At 49.7% G+C, this 17,481-nt stretch overlaps 1 protein-coding gene and 1 pseudogene across 5 annotated transcripts in view; one reads left to right on the top strand and one right to left on the bottom strand.

Annotated features, from left to right (window-relative positions):
* The window catches only part of LOC309620207 (melanoma-associated antigen 10-like), a 58,182-nt gene extending 50,210 nt beyond the window's left edge, over positions 1-7,972 (bottom strand). Inside the window, exons 1-2 of one of the 4 annotated variants that reach the window (XR_014239453.1) lie at positions 4,539-5,474; positions 3,691-4,037 (exon numbers count right to left, since the gene is read on the bottom strand). Coding sequence is in view for 2 of the 4 variants with exons in the window: in XM_082376263.1 (XP_082232389.1) it covers positions 5,339-5,465 (127 nt within the window). In the remaining 2 variants the exon portion in view is untranslated. Of the gene's footprint in view, positions 1-3,690; positions 4,038-4,538 lie in introns of those variants that run through there. The other 3 variants (XM_082376263.1, XM_082376264.1, XM_082376266.1) reach the window with 3 other exon arrangements.
* Positions 7,973-13,336: 5,364 nt separating this feature from the next.
* LOC309620973 (ADP/ATP translocase 3 pseudogene) lies at positions 13,337-16,773 on the top strand (annotated as a pseudogene). Its single transcript, XR_014249914.1, has 3 exons — positions 13,337-13,397; positions 13,915-15,856; positions 16,694-16,773. The product of XR_014249914.1 is annotated as an ADP/ATP translocase 3 pseudogene (transcript).
* Positions 16,774-17,481: the final 708 nt, after the last annotated feature.

Raw genomic sequence — 17,481 nt, 5'->3', positions numbered from 1 at the left:
ATGTCAAAGAGTGTTCTGCCTATGTTTCCCTCTAGGAGTTTTATAGTATCCGGTCTTACATTTTGGCCTTTACCCTATTTTGCGTTTATTTTTGTATATGCTGCTAGACAATGGTCTAATTTCATTCTTTTACATGTAGCTGTTCAGTTCTCTCAGCACCACTTATTGAAGAGACTGTCTTTTCTCCAGTGTATACTGTATTCCTGCCTCCTTTGTTGTAGATTAATTGACCATAGGTGCGTGCGTTTATTTCTTTGCTTTCTATCCTGTTCCATTGATCTATTTGTCTGTTTCTGTGCCAGTACCATACTGTTTTGATTACTGTAGCTTTATACTGTAGTGTGAAGTCAGGGAGCATGATTCCTCCAGCTCTGTTGTTCTTTCTCAAGATTGTTTTGGCTCTTCAGAGTCTTTTGTGTTTCTGTAGAAAATTTTAAATTATTTGTTCAAGTTCTCTGAAAAATGCCAAGGGTATTTTCATAGGAATTGCATTGATTGCAGTTCTGTAGGTTGACTTGAGTAGTATGGTCATTTTAACAATACTGATGCTTCTAATTCAAGAATGCAATGTTATCTTTCCATCTGTTTGTGTTGTCTTCAGTTTCTTTCATTACTGTCATAGTTTTCAGTGTACAGGTCTTTTGCCTCCTTAGGTAGGTTTATTCCTAGGTATTCTATCCTTTTGATGCAATGGTAAATGAGATAGTTTCCTTAATTTCTCTTTCTGATACTTTGTTGTTAGTGTATACAAATGCAACTGATTTCTGTATAGTAATCATAATATTTAATAAGCTTCAGTTTCTAAGTTTGTGAATGGTATTGATCACATATATTTGTACTTCTCTGATACAAGGCTGAATTTTGGTATTTGTAAAATCAATTTGGAAACATTCCCTCATAGTTTGTGATCCCAACCTAGATGACACAGCACTGCAATAGGAATTTACTTGGAAAGGTGAAAGTAATTAGCAGTACAATTAATGCCCACCCGGTTGTTCCTAGGGACACCACGTCGTCGGCTCAGTGGTGCGTGCCCTGCTGTGGGACTGTCCTGTGCCCACCATAGGGCAGGGCCAGGCCCCGGGCATGTGGGCCAGAGGGGGAGGGGCTTCCCTGCAGGGAGCAGGCATTGCCAGCACCCATCGTCCTGGCTAGAGGCCACCCGTGGGGCCCTCAGGAAGGGAGACTGTGGGGGGATGGAGGGCCGCCGGGTGGGGTGTAGCAGAGGCACATTGTTGGGGACCCTGGGGGGGGGCTGGGACCCGTGGGGTCCAGTGGCCGTTAGAAGTTCCTCTCTGTGTTATCATGCCCTCTGTTCAATGGTTTCGGTCAATGTTTTTGTTTAATAAATTTCCCTGAAAGTTTCAGCTGAGTCTGGCCTCTGCTGTGGGCAATGGAGGGAAAGGGCTGCTGGGGGTGAAGGTGGGGGTCCAGAGTCAGATTCCTGCTCAGCACCCATGGGACACCTCTCCAGTGAGAGGGGAGGGTAGGCACTTTGCAGACGCAGACATGGTGAGGGTTTCTCTTCCATTTCATAGGTGAGTTGTAAAGTTTTAGCGAAAAGTGATAATTGCCTAAAAAGGCAGTAGATAAGTTAAAATGTAACTGAAAAAGTTGATTATTTCAGACAGGAAAAAGGGAACATAGGAGCAAAGATAGATGGACAGACAGTGCTATGGACTGAATATTTGTAAACCTCTCCCCCTCATTCACCTGTTAAATTCTAACCCCCAAAGGGATGGGATTTGGAGGTGGGGCCCTGGGAAGTGATTAGCTCATGAGGGGGGAGCCGTCATGAATGAGATTATTGCCCTTATAAAAGAGACCCCAGACAGCTGCCTCATCCTCTTCTGCCATGTGAGAAGATGGCTAGTTGATACAACTAGACAAGAAATCAGTCCATATAAAGAAGAGCTTTATTACTATTTATTACTGAGCGGTACAAAGGAATGAAATTGGGTCATTTGTACAGACGTGGATGGATCTAGAGACTGTCATACAGAGTGAAGGAAGTCAGAAAGAGAGAAACAAATATCGTATATTAATGCACATATGTGGAACCTAGAAAAATGGTACAGATGAACCGGTTTGCAGGACAGAAATAGAGACACAGATGTACAGCACAAACGTATGGACACCCAGGTGGGAAAGTGGTGGGGGCGGTGCTGTGATGAACTGAGAGGTTGGGATTGACATATGTACACTAATATGTATAAAATGGATAACTAATAAGAACCTGCTGTATAAAAAAATAAATAAAATAAAATTCAAAAATTAAAAAAAAAGAAAAAGGAAAAACAATAGGTTTCTGACGTTGTCAATCACAGTAGAAACCCACCTGTAAAGACAAATTGACGTATTTGCCACCATGGGCTCTGCATCTCCAAGTTTGCTCCTCCCACTCCGCAGCCTTGCAGGGAGGCCTTCCTATTGGTGGAAGGCCAATGGGCGTGTCTTTTGCTTCCGGAGGCGCCAAGCCTTGGGACCTCACGCCCTCAGTGCGCGTGGCTACTGCAGCTTCCGTAGCAAAGCGCCTCCTCACGTGCTCTTCTGATCCAACCACTTTCTGTGTAAGGAGACGTCTAGAACTTTCTCCCTCATCTTCCTCGGGCTTCCGGGAGCACCCGGAAACCCACGTGGCGTTCGCACAGAGTGCCTGGGACAGTGGGCTGCACAGTTCCTGGCTGCAGTGCTGAGACGAGCTCTTCAGCCCCTTCTGAGCGGGACTCTGGCGTCATCCACAGAGTCAGAGAAAGTCAGGAGACAGGCGGGGGCTTTGCCGGCTGCTGGACTCCGCAGGTACCGGGGGCGCTGGGAAGGAGTGGGGGTGGGGAGAGGGGTACGGGCTGCTCGATGGGGAGTGGGGGAGGGGCGGCGGAGGGCAGCGGGCTGAAGGGGGGCTGAGGGAAGGGTCCCCCAGTGTGCGAGTCCGAGGGGAGGACCGTTGGCTGCCGGGGTGGCTGGTGGGGAGCGTTCTGGAGTCGGGGTGCAGAGGGTGGGGTAATGGCTAATCGTGGGGGGGGCCCTGAGTGGAGGGCTTCCTCCTGGGCGGGTGGGGCCGGCTTTGGGGGCCAGAGGAGAGGACGACTGGCTGCGGGGGTGGGGAGGACGCGACGGGCGGGCCACTCCCCCTCCCCGGGCCGAGACACGAGGTGAGGGCTAACGGCTGCTGCGTGTGGCGGGAGGAAGGCAGAGCTACTCCTGGCGCAGGCGCGGGTCGATGGGGAGGACTCTCGGGCCCCCTCCCCGGGCCGAGACACGAGGCGAGGGCTAACGGCTGCTGCGTGTGGCGGGAGGAAGGCGGAGCTACTCCTGGCGGAGGCGCGGGTCGATGGGGAGGACTCTCGGGCCCCCTCCCCGGGCCGAGACACGAGGCGAGGGCTAACGGCTGCTGCGTGTGGCGGGAGGAAGGCGGAGCTACTCCTGGCGCAGGCGCGGGTCGATGGGGAGGACTCCCGGGCGCGGGCACGGTAGGCGTTATGGGAGCTCCCACCGGGGCGGGGGGTGGGGTGGGGGGGAGGACACTCGTGGCAGGAAGGGGGCTCCGGCTCCCGGGTGGGCGGGGGCAAGACGGGTGGGCTCTGCGTCTGGGGTGCGAGAGGCGAGAGCCCCTGGCTCTGAGGGTGCTCGGGGGAGGACTCCCCGGTGTGGGGAGGTGAGAGAGGCAGTCTGATCTCTAAGCATGGGGGGCGCCCGGCTTGCAGGGCCCAGAGACGAGTGCCACCAGCTGGTTGCTGGGGGAGGGTTTATGGGGGGGATGTAGTCGGGGGCAGGGCGGGGAGGAGCTGCCTGGCCACGAGGGGCGTAAGTGGTGCTGAGAGGGGCAGGCGCTGGGGCTGCTGTGATCTGGTGGAGGCTGTTGGCCATGACAGATGAATTTGTGGGGGTCCAGGGAGGGGCTCTGGCCCACTGCATGAGGCATCGAGAAGCTCCAGGTTGCACTGGAGGCCATAGGGCGCGATGAGCGCTTGCAGTACTTCCTCACATCCGGATCTCAGAGAGGCTGGGGAGCGGTATACAAAAAGTTTCGCTCACTTCTGTAAAGAAATGAGTCACAAATCTTAAAGTCCAGACTTCAGCGACAGCTTAAACTTAAATCAGTATCTCTTAAAGAAAATGAAAATAGCTTTCATAACCAATATTCCATAAAGGGAGTCTTCAGTGTCCTTCCCCTAATAAGGAACATGCACTGATTACATCCAAAACCTCAGCCCCAAGGACATGAGGAGGAAAGGAGACGCTAAGGGACAACTGGAAGCATAGGAGGAATTTCCCTGGGTGACTGAATGGTGGTTCAAGAATTCCTCAGGGTGTGGGTGGCCTTTGCCAAAAACAGTATTTCCTCAGCCAAGTCTGAAAATGCCAGACCTAGTTGGCCTCCAAAAGATTTCACTTTGAGCATGTTTGTTCACTTTGCAAATTAAGTATTGAGGTTCTATGGCCACAGGTATTTGGGCCCTTGAAGCTAATAGGTAGCCAGCCCAGACAGCTTCTAGGCCCTGGACAGGCTAGTCAAAGAACTAAAATCTTAAACGCACCAACACCATTAGCTGTCCATTCTCTGCAGTGACAGCTTCAGTGCCCTATCCCTGCACGGGTTGCAATGTCAAATCAGGGAGTCTCCTCTAGGTTGCTGCCAAGGTCAATGCTCACTCCAGAAGCCTTCTGGGAGCAGTGTCTTTGTTGCCACTAACAACAGACTAGGGACATAGCTAACTAACTAACCTGGAGAATACTAGAGGCTAATTTGAAAAGAAGTCATGGGAATTCTTGAAATTTAAAAATTCTGTTGCCTGAATTAAGAAAATATTCTGGTTCCCTGGTGGCTCAGTGGTTAAGAATACGCCTCCCAATGCAGGGGACACGGGTTCAATCCCTGGTCCAGGAAGATCCCACATGCTGCGGAGCAACTAAGCCCGTGTGCCATAACTACTGAGCCTGCGCGCCACAACTACTTAAGCCTGCGTACTCTAGGGTCTGCACACCGCAACTACTGAGGCCTGCATGCTCTAGGGCCCGCGTGCCATAACTACTGAGCCTGCGTGTTGCAACTACTGAAGCCTGAGCGCCTAGAGCCCGCGCTCCACAACAAGAGAAGCCACTGCAACGAGAAGCCCGCGCACCGCAAGGAAGAGTAGCCCCCTCTAGTGGCAACTAGAGGAAGTCCAGCGCAGCAATGAAGACCCAATGCAGCCAAAAATATAAAATAAAATAAAATAAAATATTCCGATAGAAGGAATGACACCGTTGATGACCAAATTAGAGAGCTGAAAGTTAACACTGAGTAACTCTCCCAGGAAGACAAAGAAGTGGAAACCGTGAGGAAAAGAGCACTAACAGGATTTCCCAAAAGAGAAACAAAGGAAAAAAGGAATGCAACTTCTTCCTTTGGGATGTGGAGGGCTCCCTGTACTGGGTGTCTCCGCTCCTCCCGCCTCCACGCCTCTCCAGCCGCAGTGCTCCATCGGATCTTGTCTTCCTCCCTGAGTGTTCTCAATGGGAAAAAGCCGTGCCAGAGCGTTATAACCTGGCTGAATCCATCGCCGCCCGGAGCAACTCCCCAGAGCTGCCTCGGCAAGCCCACTTTAACTCTGGTTGGGACATCCGGACGGGTTGTGAGCCGCCCCCGTTTGGACGGTATGTGTACCGCGCACACGTATTCCCTGCAGGAATCGAGGAGAAACACCTTCTGTTCCCCAGCATCCTGTGGGGAAAGCGCTTCCTGAGCCGTTCAGGCTTGTGAGGGGCTGCAGCGGGCTTAGCGGCACCCGCATCACTTCTCAGAGCCTTCCTCCCTCGGCCAGTCAAGAGGCCGCGCTGTCTGGACCACTGCCCTCTGCTGGTGGGAGGTCCTAGTGCGGTCACAGACTTGGAATCTAGCCCCCTGTCTCTGTGAGCCTGACAGGTAAAGCTTCTCTCCTCCAGGCTTTTAAGGGTATTTGAAACAGTAAAGACAGTCCGATATACAGGTAATTTTCCTTAAATGCTTAGGAGTGTTTGATTAGTTTTGTGGCCAACGTTTAAAGGTTTGGGGAAAGTTACTTTGTCAAATCCAAAACTAACAAGGGAATATTCATTCAGAGGAATCTTGGCCATTTGTCTTTCTAAAGTTATTATTATTAACTGGTTCCTTTAAAGTTCCCAAGATTGATTTAAAGGGCATTAAACAGAGTACGAATAGCAGTGACTGTTTCTATGTCTTCCCCCTTTCCCCTGAGCCTTACATACAACCATAGGTGGCCTCTGAGCTGGTCTAGGGCATCTTGATCTCCAGTCAGTCTCTGTCTCCATTTTCCCAGCATCCTGCCATGCATAGTCATCCCACGTCCCCTAGATTTCTTGTGCACCATGGTGATGGCAGATTCATTACAGCTTCAAGATTCTGCCAAAGTGCCACTAATTAATTAAGAATTTATTAATATGGTCCCTCGAATCACTGGCCTCTGACCAAGCCTCTCCCCTAGAGTGCTCGCTTAAAGAATGAGGGCCCTGTAACTCTATTTACTGTTGCCTTCCTTTGTCTACCTCACAAACCACTCACAGGGGAGTAAACATTGATCCAAGTCCTCAGATTCCCCTTTAACTTCTCTTCCCATTCCTCAGTCTCAGGGAGATCCCCAAGGTCAAAATCTTTATGCATTGTTCCTACCCCTGGAGCCTGTGGATCCAAGCATGTTGGCAATTGCCTTTCCAAAGCTCCTCCTCCTCTGTGACCATCTGACATTTAGCACTGACACACTAGGTGTGTATGGAAGTTGTGGCTGACACTTGAACAGTTAGACTTGGCCCTGTATGAGTTTTCTATGGCTGCTCTAATGAATTACCACAAACTGGGTGGTATAAAGCAACAGAAATTTATTCTATCACAGTTCTGGAGGCCAGAAATTCAAAATTATTATCACTGAGCTGAATCCAAGGTTGACAGGGCTGAGCTACCTCTGGAGGCTCTAGAGTAGAATTCTTCTTTGCCTCTTCCAGCTTCTGTTGGCTGCCAGCATTCCTTGCCTTGTGTCTGCATCACTTCAAGGTCCGCCTTCAAGGTCAGCATCTTCCAATCTCTTTGTGCTCCTTCACAACACCTTCTCCTCCTCTGTATGTATATGTGTGTGTGTGTGTGTGTGTGTGTGTGTGTGTGTGTGTGTGAGAGAGAGAGAGAGAGAGAGAGAGAGAGAGAGAGAGAGAGAGAAGAGATCTCCTCTGCTTCTGTCTTATAAGGACAGTTGTGATTGGATTGAAGGCCCATCCTGATAACCCAGGATAAGCTCCCCATCTCAAAATCCTCCCTTCCCCTGATATCTTCCGTTGGAAAGTTCCTGCAGATAATTGTGTGATAAATCCACACAGTAAAACAAAGTCTTGGCTTTCTGGTTGAAAAATTATTCTTGACCTTTATATACCCATCCCCCAACCTGGGAGCTAATAGCTTCTGGCCCCAGGTTTGAAAGGAAAGGGTGATTCTTACAGCCATCAGTCACTGACAGTCCTCCATAGGAATAGTCTTAAGCTTCTCATATGCTTCATAGTGTCACACTTGCAAGACAAACAAGCTTCTCTCTTATTAATATAGACTTTGTCTCATGACATAATATCAATGTCATAACATGCCATTCTTGACATAAATTATGCAGGGGTAAGGATGGAGAAGAATAGAGCACATGAAGGGGATGCAGAGTCACACTCTGTCATCTTCAGCTCCGTGTGTAATATTGTGTCCAAAGTTTGCATGTGGACACACCAAACGATAACAGTGTTTACCTTTGAGGAAGAGGGCGAGGTTCAGGAAGGGGGTCAAAGATGGACTTTTGCTTTTTACTCAATTGTATCACCTAATATTGTAAGCACTGAATAAATGTTTTGTCCAAGTAAAAAAATAAAAGATAAATATATGTGACTTACCAATCAAGAGGGAAAACAAGACACAAACAATACTTATAGAATGACCCCATTTAAATAAAATAAACCAAATTATATATATATAATATATATATATATATATTATATATATATATATATATTATATATATATGTCTATATGTATGAATGTTAAAGGAATAGGCAGAGCTCTGGAAGGATGTTCACTGAGAGGTTGACAGTGTTCATCTCTGTGGAGGGTAGGGGACAGAGGTGGGAGTGTGACTCTCGGTATTTCTTCTCTACACTTCCCATTGTTTGAATTCTTTACAATGAAAATATAGTCAGGGAGTATGGTGGTTGATTTTATGTGTCAACTTGGCTGGGCTGTACTGCCCAGTTGCTTGGTTAAACATGTCTCTAGATGTTGCTGTGAAGGTAGTTTTAGATGTGATTAACATTTGAATCAGTGGACTATAAATAAAGCTGATTATTTTCCATAATCTGAGTGCACTGCATCCAAAGAGTTGAAGGTCTTAAGAGAAAAGACTGAAGTCCCTCCACGAGGAAGAAATTCTGCCTCCAGACTGCGTTCGGACTCAAGCTGTAACATTAACTCTTCCCTGGGTCTCCAGCCTACCTGCCTGCCCTGAAGAAGTCAGGTGTCTATATATCTATATCTATACAACTGTTTCAAACACGTACATTGGAGCTGAAAAGGCCTGGCTTGGAATTCCAGCTTCACCGCTTCTAACTGTGTCCTTAACCAATCCAATTCAACTTTATAGATTTCCACTTACTCATTGGTATAAACAAGGGAAATAATGGAAATAATCATTTGCATTACTCTGAAAATCAAACGATACTGTGCCTGGTACATTGAGCATGATCACAACTCAGCAAATGCCATTTATTGTGATTAAAGATGTTTTTCATTTTATGGTAAGAAAGCAGTAGGAAGCAACTGAAGGGTTTTGAGCATGGAAGTAACATAATATGATTTGTTTTTTAAAAATAATTCTGGCTGCTACATGAGGAACGCATAAGAAGGAGGCAAAGTGGATACAAGATCAACTTAGGAGGCTGTTGGACTAATATAGGGGATATATGGTCTTAATTTGGACTACATGGTGGTAGAAGAGATGAGAACAGGTGGTAAAATTTGAGAAACATTGAAGGGGTCATGATTTTATTGATTTGACTTCTGCTTATGGGTATGACAGGGTAGTTTTTGGCAGACAAATGCTCCTATAGAGAACAACAGGAAAATCCCATTAAAACATGACACGTGTCCCCACCACAAAAAATAAATGATAATTATGTGATGTGGGCTTCCCTGGTGGCGCAGTGGTTGAGAATCTGCCTGCCAGTGCAGGAGACACGGGTTCGAGCCCTGGTCTGGGAAGATCCCACATGCCGCGGAGCAACTGGGCCCCGTGAGCCACAACTACTGAGCCTGCGCGACTGGAGCCTGTGCTCCGCAACAAGAGAGGCCGCGACAGTGAGAGGCCCGCGCACCGCGATGAGGAGTGGCCCCCGCTTGCCGCAACTAGAGAAAGCCCTCGCACAGAAACGGGGACCCAACACAGCCAAAAATAAATAAATAAATAAATAAATAAAATTATGTGATGTGACAGACATGTTAGCTAACCCTAAGGTGGTAACACATTGCAACATATAAATGTATGAAGTCAACGCACTGTACGCCTTAAACTTCCACAGTCATACGTCAATTATATCTCATTTTAAATGAATTTTTAAAATAACAATAATGTAGAATAGTGGCACGAGGGTGGACTAGGGCTGAATATAAGTGAGGAGGGTCGGGGGGCTCTGTACCTAAAGCTTACCTTCATGGTGGATTTGTTACCGAGTCCAAGCTCATACCATTCGGCACATGACAGGCCACTAAATGGAGACACAAGGTGTTGAGGCAAGGAACAGCGACTTTATTCAGAAAGCCAGCAGACTGGGAAGATCGCAGATTCATATCCCAAAGAACCATTTTCCCCAAGGTAGAATTCAGGCTTCTTTTATACTAAAAGGGGAGAGGGTGTGGCTGGTTGTTGCAGACCTCTTGGTGCTGGCCAGACCCCAGAGAGGATGTGATAGTCCCTTGTCCTTGTAGGCGTCCAGGTAGGTCAGGTCACGGAGTTCCTGTAAACCTTCAATAAGACAAATGTGATTTTCTGTTCTATAACTTTTTATGTCTAAATGAATGAAGGTGTTATGGCTTTAAAGGTTAAGCCTGGGAGGCAGAGCCTTGAGAAAAGACTATTGTATATTTCAGGCTATGGGCAATGTTCTTTTACTGATTGAAGAGACAAAGGTTCAGAGCCAGCATGACTAAGCACAGAGATTAGAGCTAAAGGAATAGATCGAATATGGAGTTAGGTTTGTTCTCCTCTGTTACAGACTCATGGGCGTTTGGTTTTCTACTATTCCTTGGACTGTTAATGTACACGATACATTATCTTTCTTTTGTATATATGCAATATTTAATAATAATAACATTCTAAATAGCAAAAACAATTTTTAAAAATATGACGAAAAAGATCAGTTTAAACCACTGGAGACCTACCGAAGTGATCAGAACTTAAGGGGCCAACGTGCAGGAGAAAGGAGAACCATGGAAAGGTACACTGATATTTTGCAGCTTCTTCTCCTCTGGGGACATTTGCCAGTTCTAGGGCAGTGAAGGAGGCTGAGAATCCAGGCTTCATCCAGGTAGATGGATATATCTGGGGACCAAAAAACCAGCACAGCTTTCAGTGGTCTCACAGGCCTGGAGACACAAAATTGGAGACTTAAGGAGCCAAGGTTGCAATGACAAAGAAGAGGTAGAGGACTGAGTCAGAAGCTAAGGAGCTAAGCAAAAAGCCTTTCTAAGACAGAGAAGAGTTCTGTCTCATGTTAAGAAAAAGAAGTAAAAGGTATTCATTATTAGAAAAGAAGTCAAACTGCTGTTATCTGAAGGCAACATTTTCTATGTAGAAAAATCTCATAGAATCTACCAAGAAAAAGCTGCTAGAAGTAATAAGTGAGTTTAGCAAGGTTGCAGGATACAGGAGGGAGGGACTTCAAAGGGGTATGAGAAAGCTTTATCAAACTGTACACTTTAAATATGTGCATTTTAATTATACCTGAGTAAAGTCATTTAAATAAAGATTAAGTGAAAAAGGAGATGGCTGACAGATAGGGAGAGACAGAGAAAGGCAATGCCTGAAGGCCCTGAAGAGGTTGGAAGAAGACCACAGCGGGGGAGTCTGTAATCAGAGTGGGAAGCTTGAATCACTGATTATCAAGGTGGGGGCAGTTACATGAGATGACAAAGCCTGGAAAGTGACAGCAGAAGTGGGTGGCTGAGGTAGAGGTCACTTTTGTGCCCACTGCATGCTCTGTTCTTTTTGCCTGAGCACAACCTCCCTCACTCTTTGCCTGGCCAACTCCTACTCATCCTTCAGGTCTCAGCATTCATGTCCCTTCACCAAGGGCACCTCAACTGGCACTCCTGCCTCCATCTAACTTAAGTTCCTCTCTAACACACTCTTGTAGCAGTCTTGTAGTACCTGCCTTTCTCAGGCACTTAACATGATGATTACATATGTACTTGTGCAATTCCTCCCGCAATTCAAAGCTCCATGATGGCAGGAACCGTGAGTGGTTTCGCTATCCATTGTAGCTCTGGCACCTGGGGCAATGCGTGGCAGAACATAGCTATATGCATATGTGTTGAGTACATATTTGTTAAATATGTAACAGGATGTTAAATGGAATGTTGCCTGTCTCCTCAGGGTTTTAGCCCAAACCTGAGGACAGGAGGTGCTCAGTCCCTGCGCGGTCTCCGTTCTCAACAGAAATACATCAAAATGCTTGTTATATAAATCAGCCTCAGATGGCCTCTGTGTATTGGCCCCTCGCTTTTCTATTTCTTCGTTGCAGGCTGAGATTCATTAGCTCAAAATCCCACTGGTGCCAAACTCCAGTTTTTACACATTAAATTATTTTTAAAATAGCCCAGACCAGCAGATTATTAGTCAATTAGGGCCTGCCTGCCTTGCAATTCCCAGGACACCTTACCCCACATCCGCTGGCCATGGATAAGACGCCAAGCCACTGCTGCCCTTCAGAATTCTCTGACCTAGAGACTCCCTGCCATGCTGCTGAGTGCCATCACCAAGACATTTAAGCCTCCTCTCTGATTCCCTCTCCCTTAACAGTTACCTTACCCTCCTCTCCTTCTGGGTGGTGTTTCCTTAGCCCACCCATAAGCCTCTGGATGGTCTCGTGCTACGGAGCACATGCAACCCAATAAAGCTCGTTGCGTGTGATCAGCTCCCAAATCCCTCAAACAAACCCCCTACGGTGCTGAATTTACTAAAATATGGTAAGGCCACTGCAGCAAGCACCATCCCATCAATGCTATTTAAGAGAAGAGAAAATATTTCGAAGGTAATTTTTAAAGGAAATTTTTAGGAGGAAAGAGCGTTTTGGCTTTTCTCCTACCTTTGCCATGGAAGAAGAGACGGAGTACTCTCTTGCCTCAAATGAAATGTGTCAGTTCAGGTCCTCCAGGAAGCCAAGATGGAGTTAGAAAGTGCAAAAGATTTATTGAGAAAGATAAAGGGGGGTAGGCAGGAAGAGCCTTCAGACCACAGTGAATGTACGACACCTGTGGAAGGAGAGGGAGATAGAAGAAGGGCTGGAAGGGAGCGCCTTAGACGATGGTGCAGCTTTGAGAAAGTCTTGGCCAGCCCACTGGGAGCTCTGGTGCAAAGACGGCCCATTGAGGAGTCCCACACTGAGCAGAAATGATTCTGGTAGCCCTGCTGTGCTAAGTCGTAGACTGGGTGCTGCCTGGGAATAGCGTGACCTCTGTGCAAATGCTGCAGTGGATCCTGAAAGCATTGCATCTGGACGCTGTCAGCGGACTGAACTCCTCTCTTAAAGTGACATCTAAGTGGTGAGCTTCCGTAGCTGCCCCAGTCCACCCCTTGCGCCACACAGATCCACTGTTCCAGGGACACATGTTCAGGGAGCAGTTTCTCCGTGGCTCCCACGTGCCTGTCTTCTTGAGTGTCCACTTAGAAGAGAGAAATTGGTGGGACGAAGTACAACGCCATCGATGCAGTTGGTCTTGCAGTTGTGACAGCTACTCGTTACCTCCCTCCTCCAGCGCCCATTCTAGGCTTCCCTCACCCTCTGCTATCACCTCTGCAGTCTTGGTCACTCTCCTTCATCCCTGAGGCCTTAGTCCCTGGCATCCATACCCTTCTCAGGGCAGAACTGCTGCACTTGGCCATTCACAGGCACAGCTGGGCAAATGAGCACCAAGTCACCGAAGCACACCACCTGTGTTGCGCACACATTGCTGCCTGCCGCAGCTGTCAGAGCAGTTCTGCCTCTTCCTTGATAAGTGTGGCTTACCCCTGCTGAAATGGCGACTCTTCCTGCCTGCTGCTCTCTGGACACAGGGAGCAAAAAAATGCCGGGCAGCAGTCATATCTACAAGCACCACAGGACCCTGGCTGTGTCTCCTGGCGAGAGTGCACTGTCTTTAGGGACCAGAATATCCTCTCCTGCAAAGTCCAGAGCTAAGGAGATGTGACACACAATGTCCACCTGAGTAGGTCACTAGGAAAGATGGAAAGCGGGGCCACTCTGGCTTCCACCCCTTGGCTCCCAGTCCCACGTATTCTTCCTACTGGGAACACAGTGCCACGTGGAGGTCTCAGATACAGTGCATATATTGCATTCTGGAGGATGGCACCCCGTCACTGCAGAGTATCGCCTCTAAGCATGTGCTTCAGCTGCACCCTCAGCAGGACACTGTGGCATGCTACAAAGCTAGCAGCTTCTGGGTGATGCAATGTGTGATACCAGAGGATCCCACGCTCATGCGCCCACTCAGACGCATCCTTCATTCTGAAGTATATCCCCTGACAGTACACCATCTTGTATGGGATGCCAGGCCTGCATTTTCGGTCCCAGCGGCAACAGGGCTGACCGGCAGCGCCCACCCTCCAGCTCTCTGTGCCTCCGCTCTGTTCTCCACTCACTGAGCTGCCCGTTCTGCCACCACAACGAAACAGGCCCTCTCCTTTGCCAAGGACCTCCTGGCCAGAGGCATTGCCGCCACCATCTCCCAGATGGCTGTGGCCCCGATGGAGTGGGTAAAACTGCTGTGCAGCTGCAGCACACCAGCAAGCAGATTGCAGCCGACAAGCAGTACAAGGGCATCGTGGACTGCATCGTGCGCATCCCCAAGGAGCAGGGTGTGCTGTCCTTCTGGACGGACAACCTGGGTCATCCACTACTTCCCACTCAGGTCCTCAACTCCGCCTTCAAGGATAAGTATAAGCAGAGCTTCCTGGGGGCCTTGGACAAGCACACGCAGTTCTGGAAGTATTTTGCTGGCAATCTGGCCTCTGGTGGGGTGGCCAGATCCACCTCCCTCTTGCTTCGTCTACCCCCTGGATTTCACCAGAACCCACCTGGCGGCTGACTTCGGGAAATCTGACATCGAGTTCAAAGGATTAGGAGACTGGTGCAGATCACCAGGTCCGATGGCATCCGGGGTCTGTGCCAGGGCTTCAGCGTCTCCGTGCAGAGCATCATCTACCAGGCCACCTACTTTGGCATGTACGACAGCGCCAAAGTCATGCTCCTTCACTCTAAGAACATGACAGCGGTGGCCAGCATGGTCTCCTACCCCTTCAGCACCAAGTGGTGGCGGATGATGATGCAGTCAGGGCACAAAGGAGCCAACATCATGTACAGGGGGGCCCTTAACTGCTAGCAGAAGATCTTCAAAGACGAAAGGGGCAAAGCCTTCTTCAAGGGCGCCTGTCCAACGTCCTCTGCCTCATGGGTGGTGCCTTCATGCTGGTCCTGTATGATGACCTGAAGGAGGTCATCTAGGCCCCACCCCGCTGGACACACAGACCAAGAGAACCACGTAGAATACTTAACTTTTATGGACCATTGATCTTCGAGAAATTTCACCATGTTTGTGGAGAGGTGGAGGTGGCTCTGGCAAAAGGCTCATTGTGATCACGACCATTGGCACCCTGTGTCCATGTACTGATTAGGGAGGGAGTGGAATCATGATGTCTTCACGGGTCCACAGGTGAGGCAGCTCCGACCAGACCTAGACTTCAGGTGGTCGTAGGACCAACTTCTATTTAAATATTTATTTTAAAAAATCATGTCTCCCATTTGTACTTAAGCATTATTATCTTTGGCACAGCCAAATAGTTGCAATTATGTTCGATGTTGGGCATTCTGCTGCAAAACAATAAAACCAGGACACAGACAAAAGAAAAACAAAAAACACCCCTTGTACCTCCACCCTAACCCATTTTAGGGGTTTAGATCTTCCCTCCCCCTTTTCTTTCGGGGACATCCCTAGGTGTGGCTTGAATGTAATTGCCATCCATTTTCAACTTGTACCCAAAGACCAAGCAAATCCATCCAAAAGCCAAGCTTAGACCTTCTCCTCCTTCTTCATCTGGCTGTATGGGATCATGTGGCCATAGTGTGAGCTGAGGGAGGAGCTCTGGTATGACTGTGATGGGTAACATGAGGGCCTGTGCTACTGCTCACAAACCTTATACCTCTGTCCCTGCCCAGGCTGCATTCCAGATGCACCACTTCCATCCTACAGTGAGTTGCTGATCGGCCATCTGATTTTGACTTGACAGGACCCAGCTCATGATGAGAAGTTCCAGACACAGAGTCAGTTGGTGTCCCATAGTCAAGCATCCGTCTCTACCAGGGCCCAGAAACACACCAGAGGCTATTTCTAGAAAGACATATAATCTCTGATGCTGATGGCATGACCCTCCTCCAGAACCCCAGGGGACTGAGTGGCAATTCTCTTACAGGGGCTGACCTTGAACTTGACACTGCATCCTTGCCCATTACTGATACCTCTGACACCATGGGGTCTGTCATATAAGATGGTCCACACAGCTACTTGCACTACAGCCTGGACCTGCTGCAGGTTCCTCTCCTGCGCCCCACCTCTGCTGCAGGCTCCTCTCCTGCACCCCACCTCTGCTGCAGGCTCCTCTCCTGCACCCCACCTCTGCTGCAGGCTCCTCTCCTGCACCCCACCTCTGCTGCAGGCTCCTCTCCTGCACCCCACCTCTGCTGCAGGCTCCTCTCCTGCACCCCACCTCTGCTGCAGGCTCCTCTCCTGCACCCCACCTCTGCTGCAGGCTCCTCTCCTGCGCCCCACCTCTGCTGCAGGCTCCTCTCCTGCGCCCCACCTCTGCTGCAGGCTCCTCTCCTGCGCCCCACCTCTGCTGCAGGCTCCTCTCCTGCGCCCCACCTCTGCTGCAGGCTCCTCTCCTGCGCCCCACCTCTGCTGCAGGCTCCTCTCCTGCACCCCACCTCTGCTGCAGGCTCCTCTCCTGCACCCCACCTCTGCTGCAGGCTCCTCTCCTGCACCCCACCTCTGCTGCAGGCTCCTCTCCTGCACCCCACCTCTGCTGCAGGCTCCTCTCCTGCGCCCCACCTCTGCTGCAGGCTCCTCTCCTGCGCCCCACCTCTGCTGCAGGCTCCTCTCCTGCGCCCCACCTCTGCTGCAGGCTCCTCTCCTGCGCCCCACCTCTGCTGCAGGCTCCTCTCCTGCGCCCCACCTCTGCTGCAGGCTCCTCTCCTGCGCCCCACCTCTGCTGCAGGCTCCTCTCCTGCGCCCCACCTCTGCTGCAGGCTCCTCTCCTGCGCCCCACCTCTGCTGCAGGCTCCTCTCCTGCACCCCACCTCTGCTGCAGGCTCCTCTCCTGCACCCCACCTCTGCTGCAGGTTCCTCTCTTGCACCCCACCTCTTCTGAAGCTTCCTCTCCTGCACCCCAGCTCTGCTGCAGGTTCCTTCCTGCACCCCACCTCTGCTGCAGGCTCCTCTCCTGCACCCCACCTCTGCTGCAGGTTCCTCTCTTGCACCCCACCTCTTCTGAAGCTTCCTCTCTTGCACCCCAGCTCTGCTGCAGGTTCCTTCCTGCACCCCACCTCTGCTGCAGGCTCCTCTCCTGCACCCCACCTCTGCTGCAGGCTCCTCTCCTGCACCCCACCTCTGCTGCAGGTTCCTCTCCTGCACCCCACCTCTGCTGCAGGTTCCTCTCCTGCACCCCACCTCTTCTGAAGCTTCCTCTCCTGCACCCCAGCTCTGCTGCAGGTTCCTTCCTGCACCCCACCTCTGCTGCAAGTTCCTTCCTGCACCCCACCTCTGCTGCAGGTTCCTCTCCTGCACCCCAGCCCTCAGCCTTCTGCATCACCTGATACATGGACCGCAGCAATAATCCTGGGGCCTACCAGGTGTGCTACTTTCTCCTTTGTGGTGGAGGATTCACGACGCAATGATTTGTCTCGTACTTTGGAGGGGGCATCGTGGCATGCCTCTGCTTACTGGACTCCTAAAACCTTCACTGAAATGTCAGGTCCCTGAGTCTTCATAGCGTTTATCTCCCATGCTCTTGAGCACATGTGTCTCAGAGAGGCCTCTTACTCTTCCTGTCCAATCAGTATGATGGTGTCAGTGTAACTGATCTGACTGATGTTCTATGGGCTGTCTAGATGATCCACATCTCTTTGTACTATGTTATAAGAGAGTACAGATATGACACA

This window comes from Balaenoptera borealis (assembly GCF_965194805.1).
Source record: "Balaenoptera borealis genome assembly, chromosome: X".
Taxonomy (NCBI): domain Eukaryota; kingdom Metazoa; phylum Chordata; class Mammalia; order Artiodactyla; family Balaenopteridae; genus Balaenoptera; species Balaenoptera borealis.
This window is presented reverse-complemented; position numbering and strand designations above follow the sequence as displayed.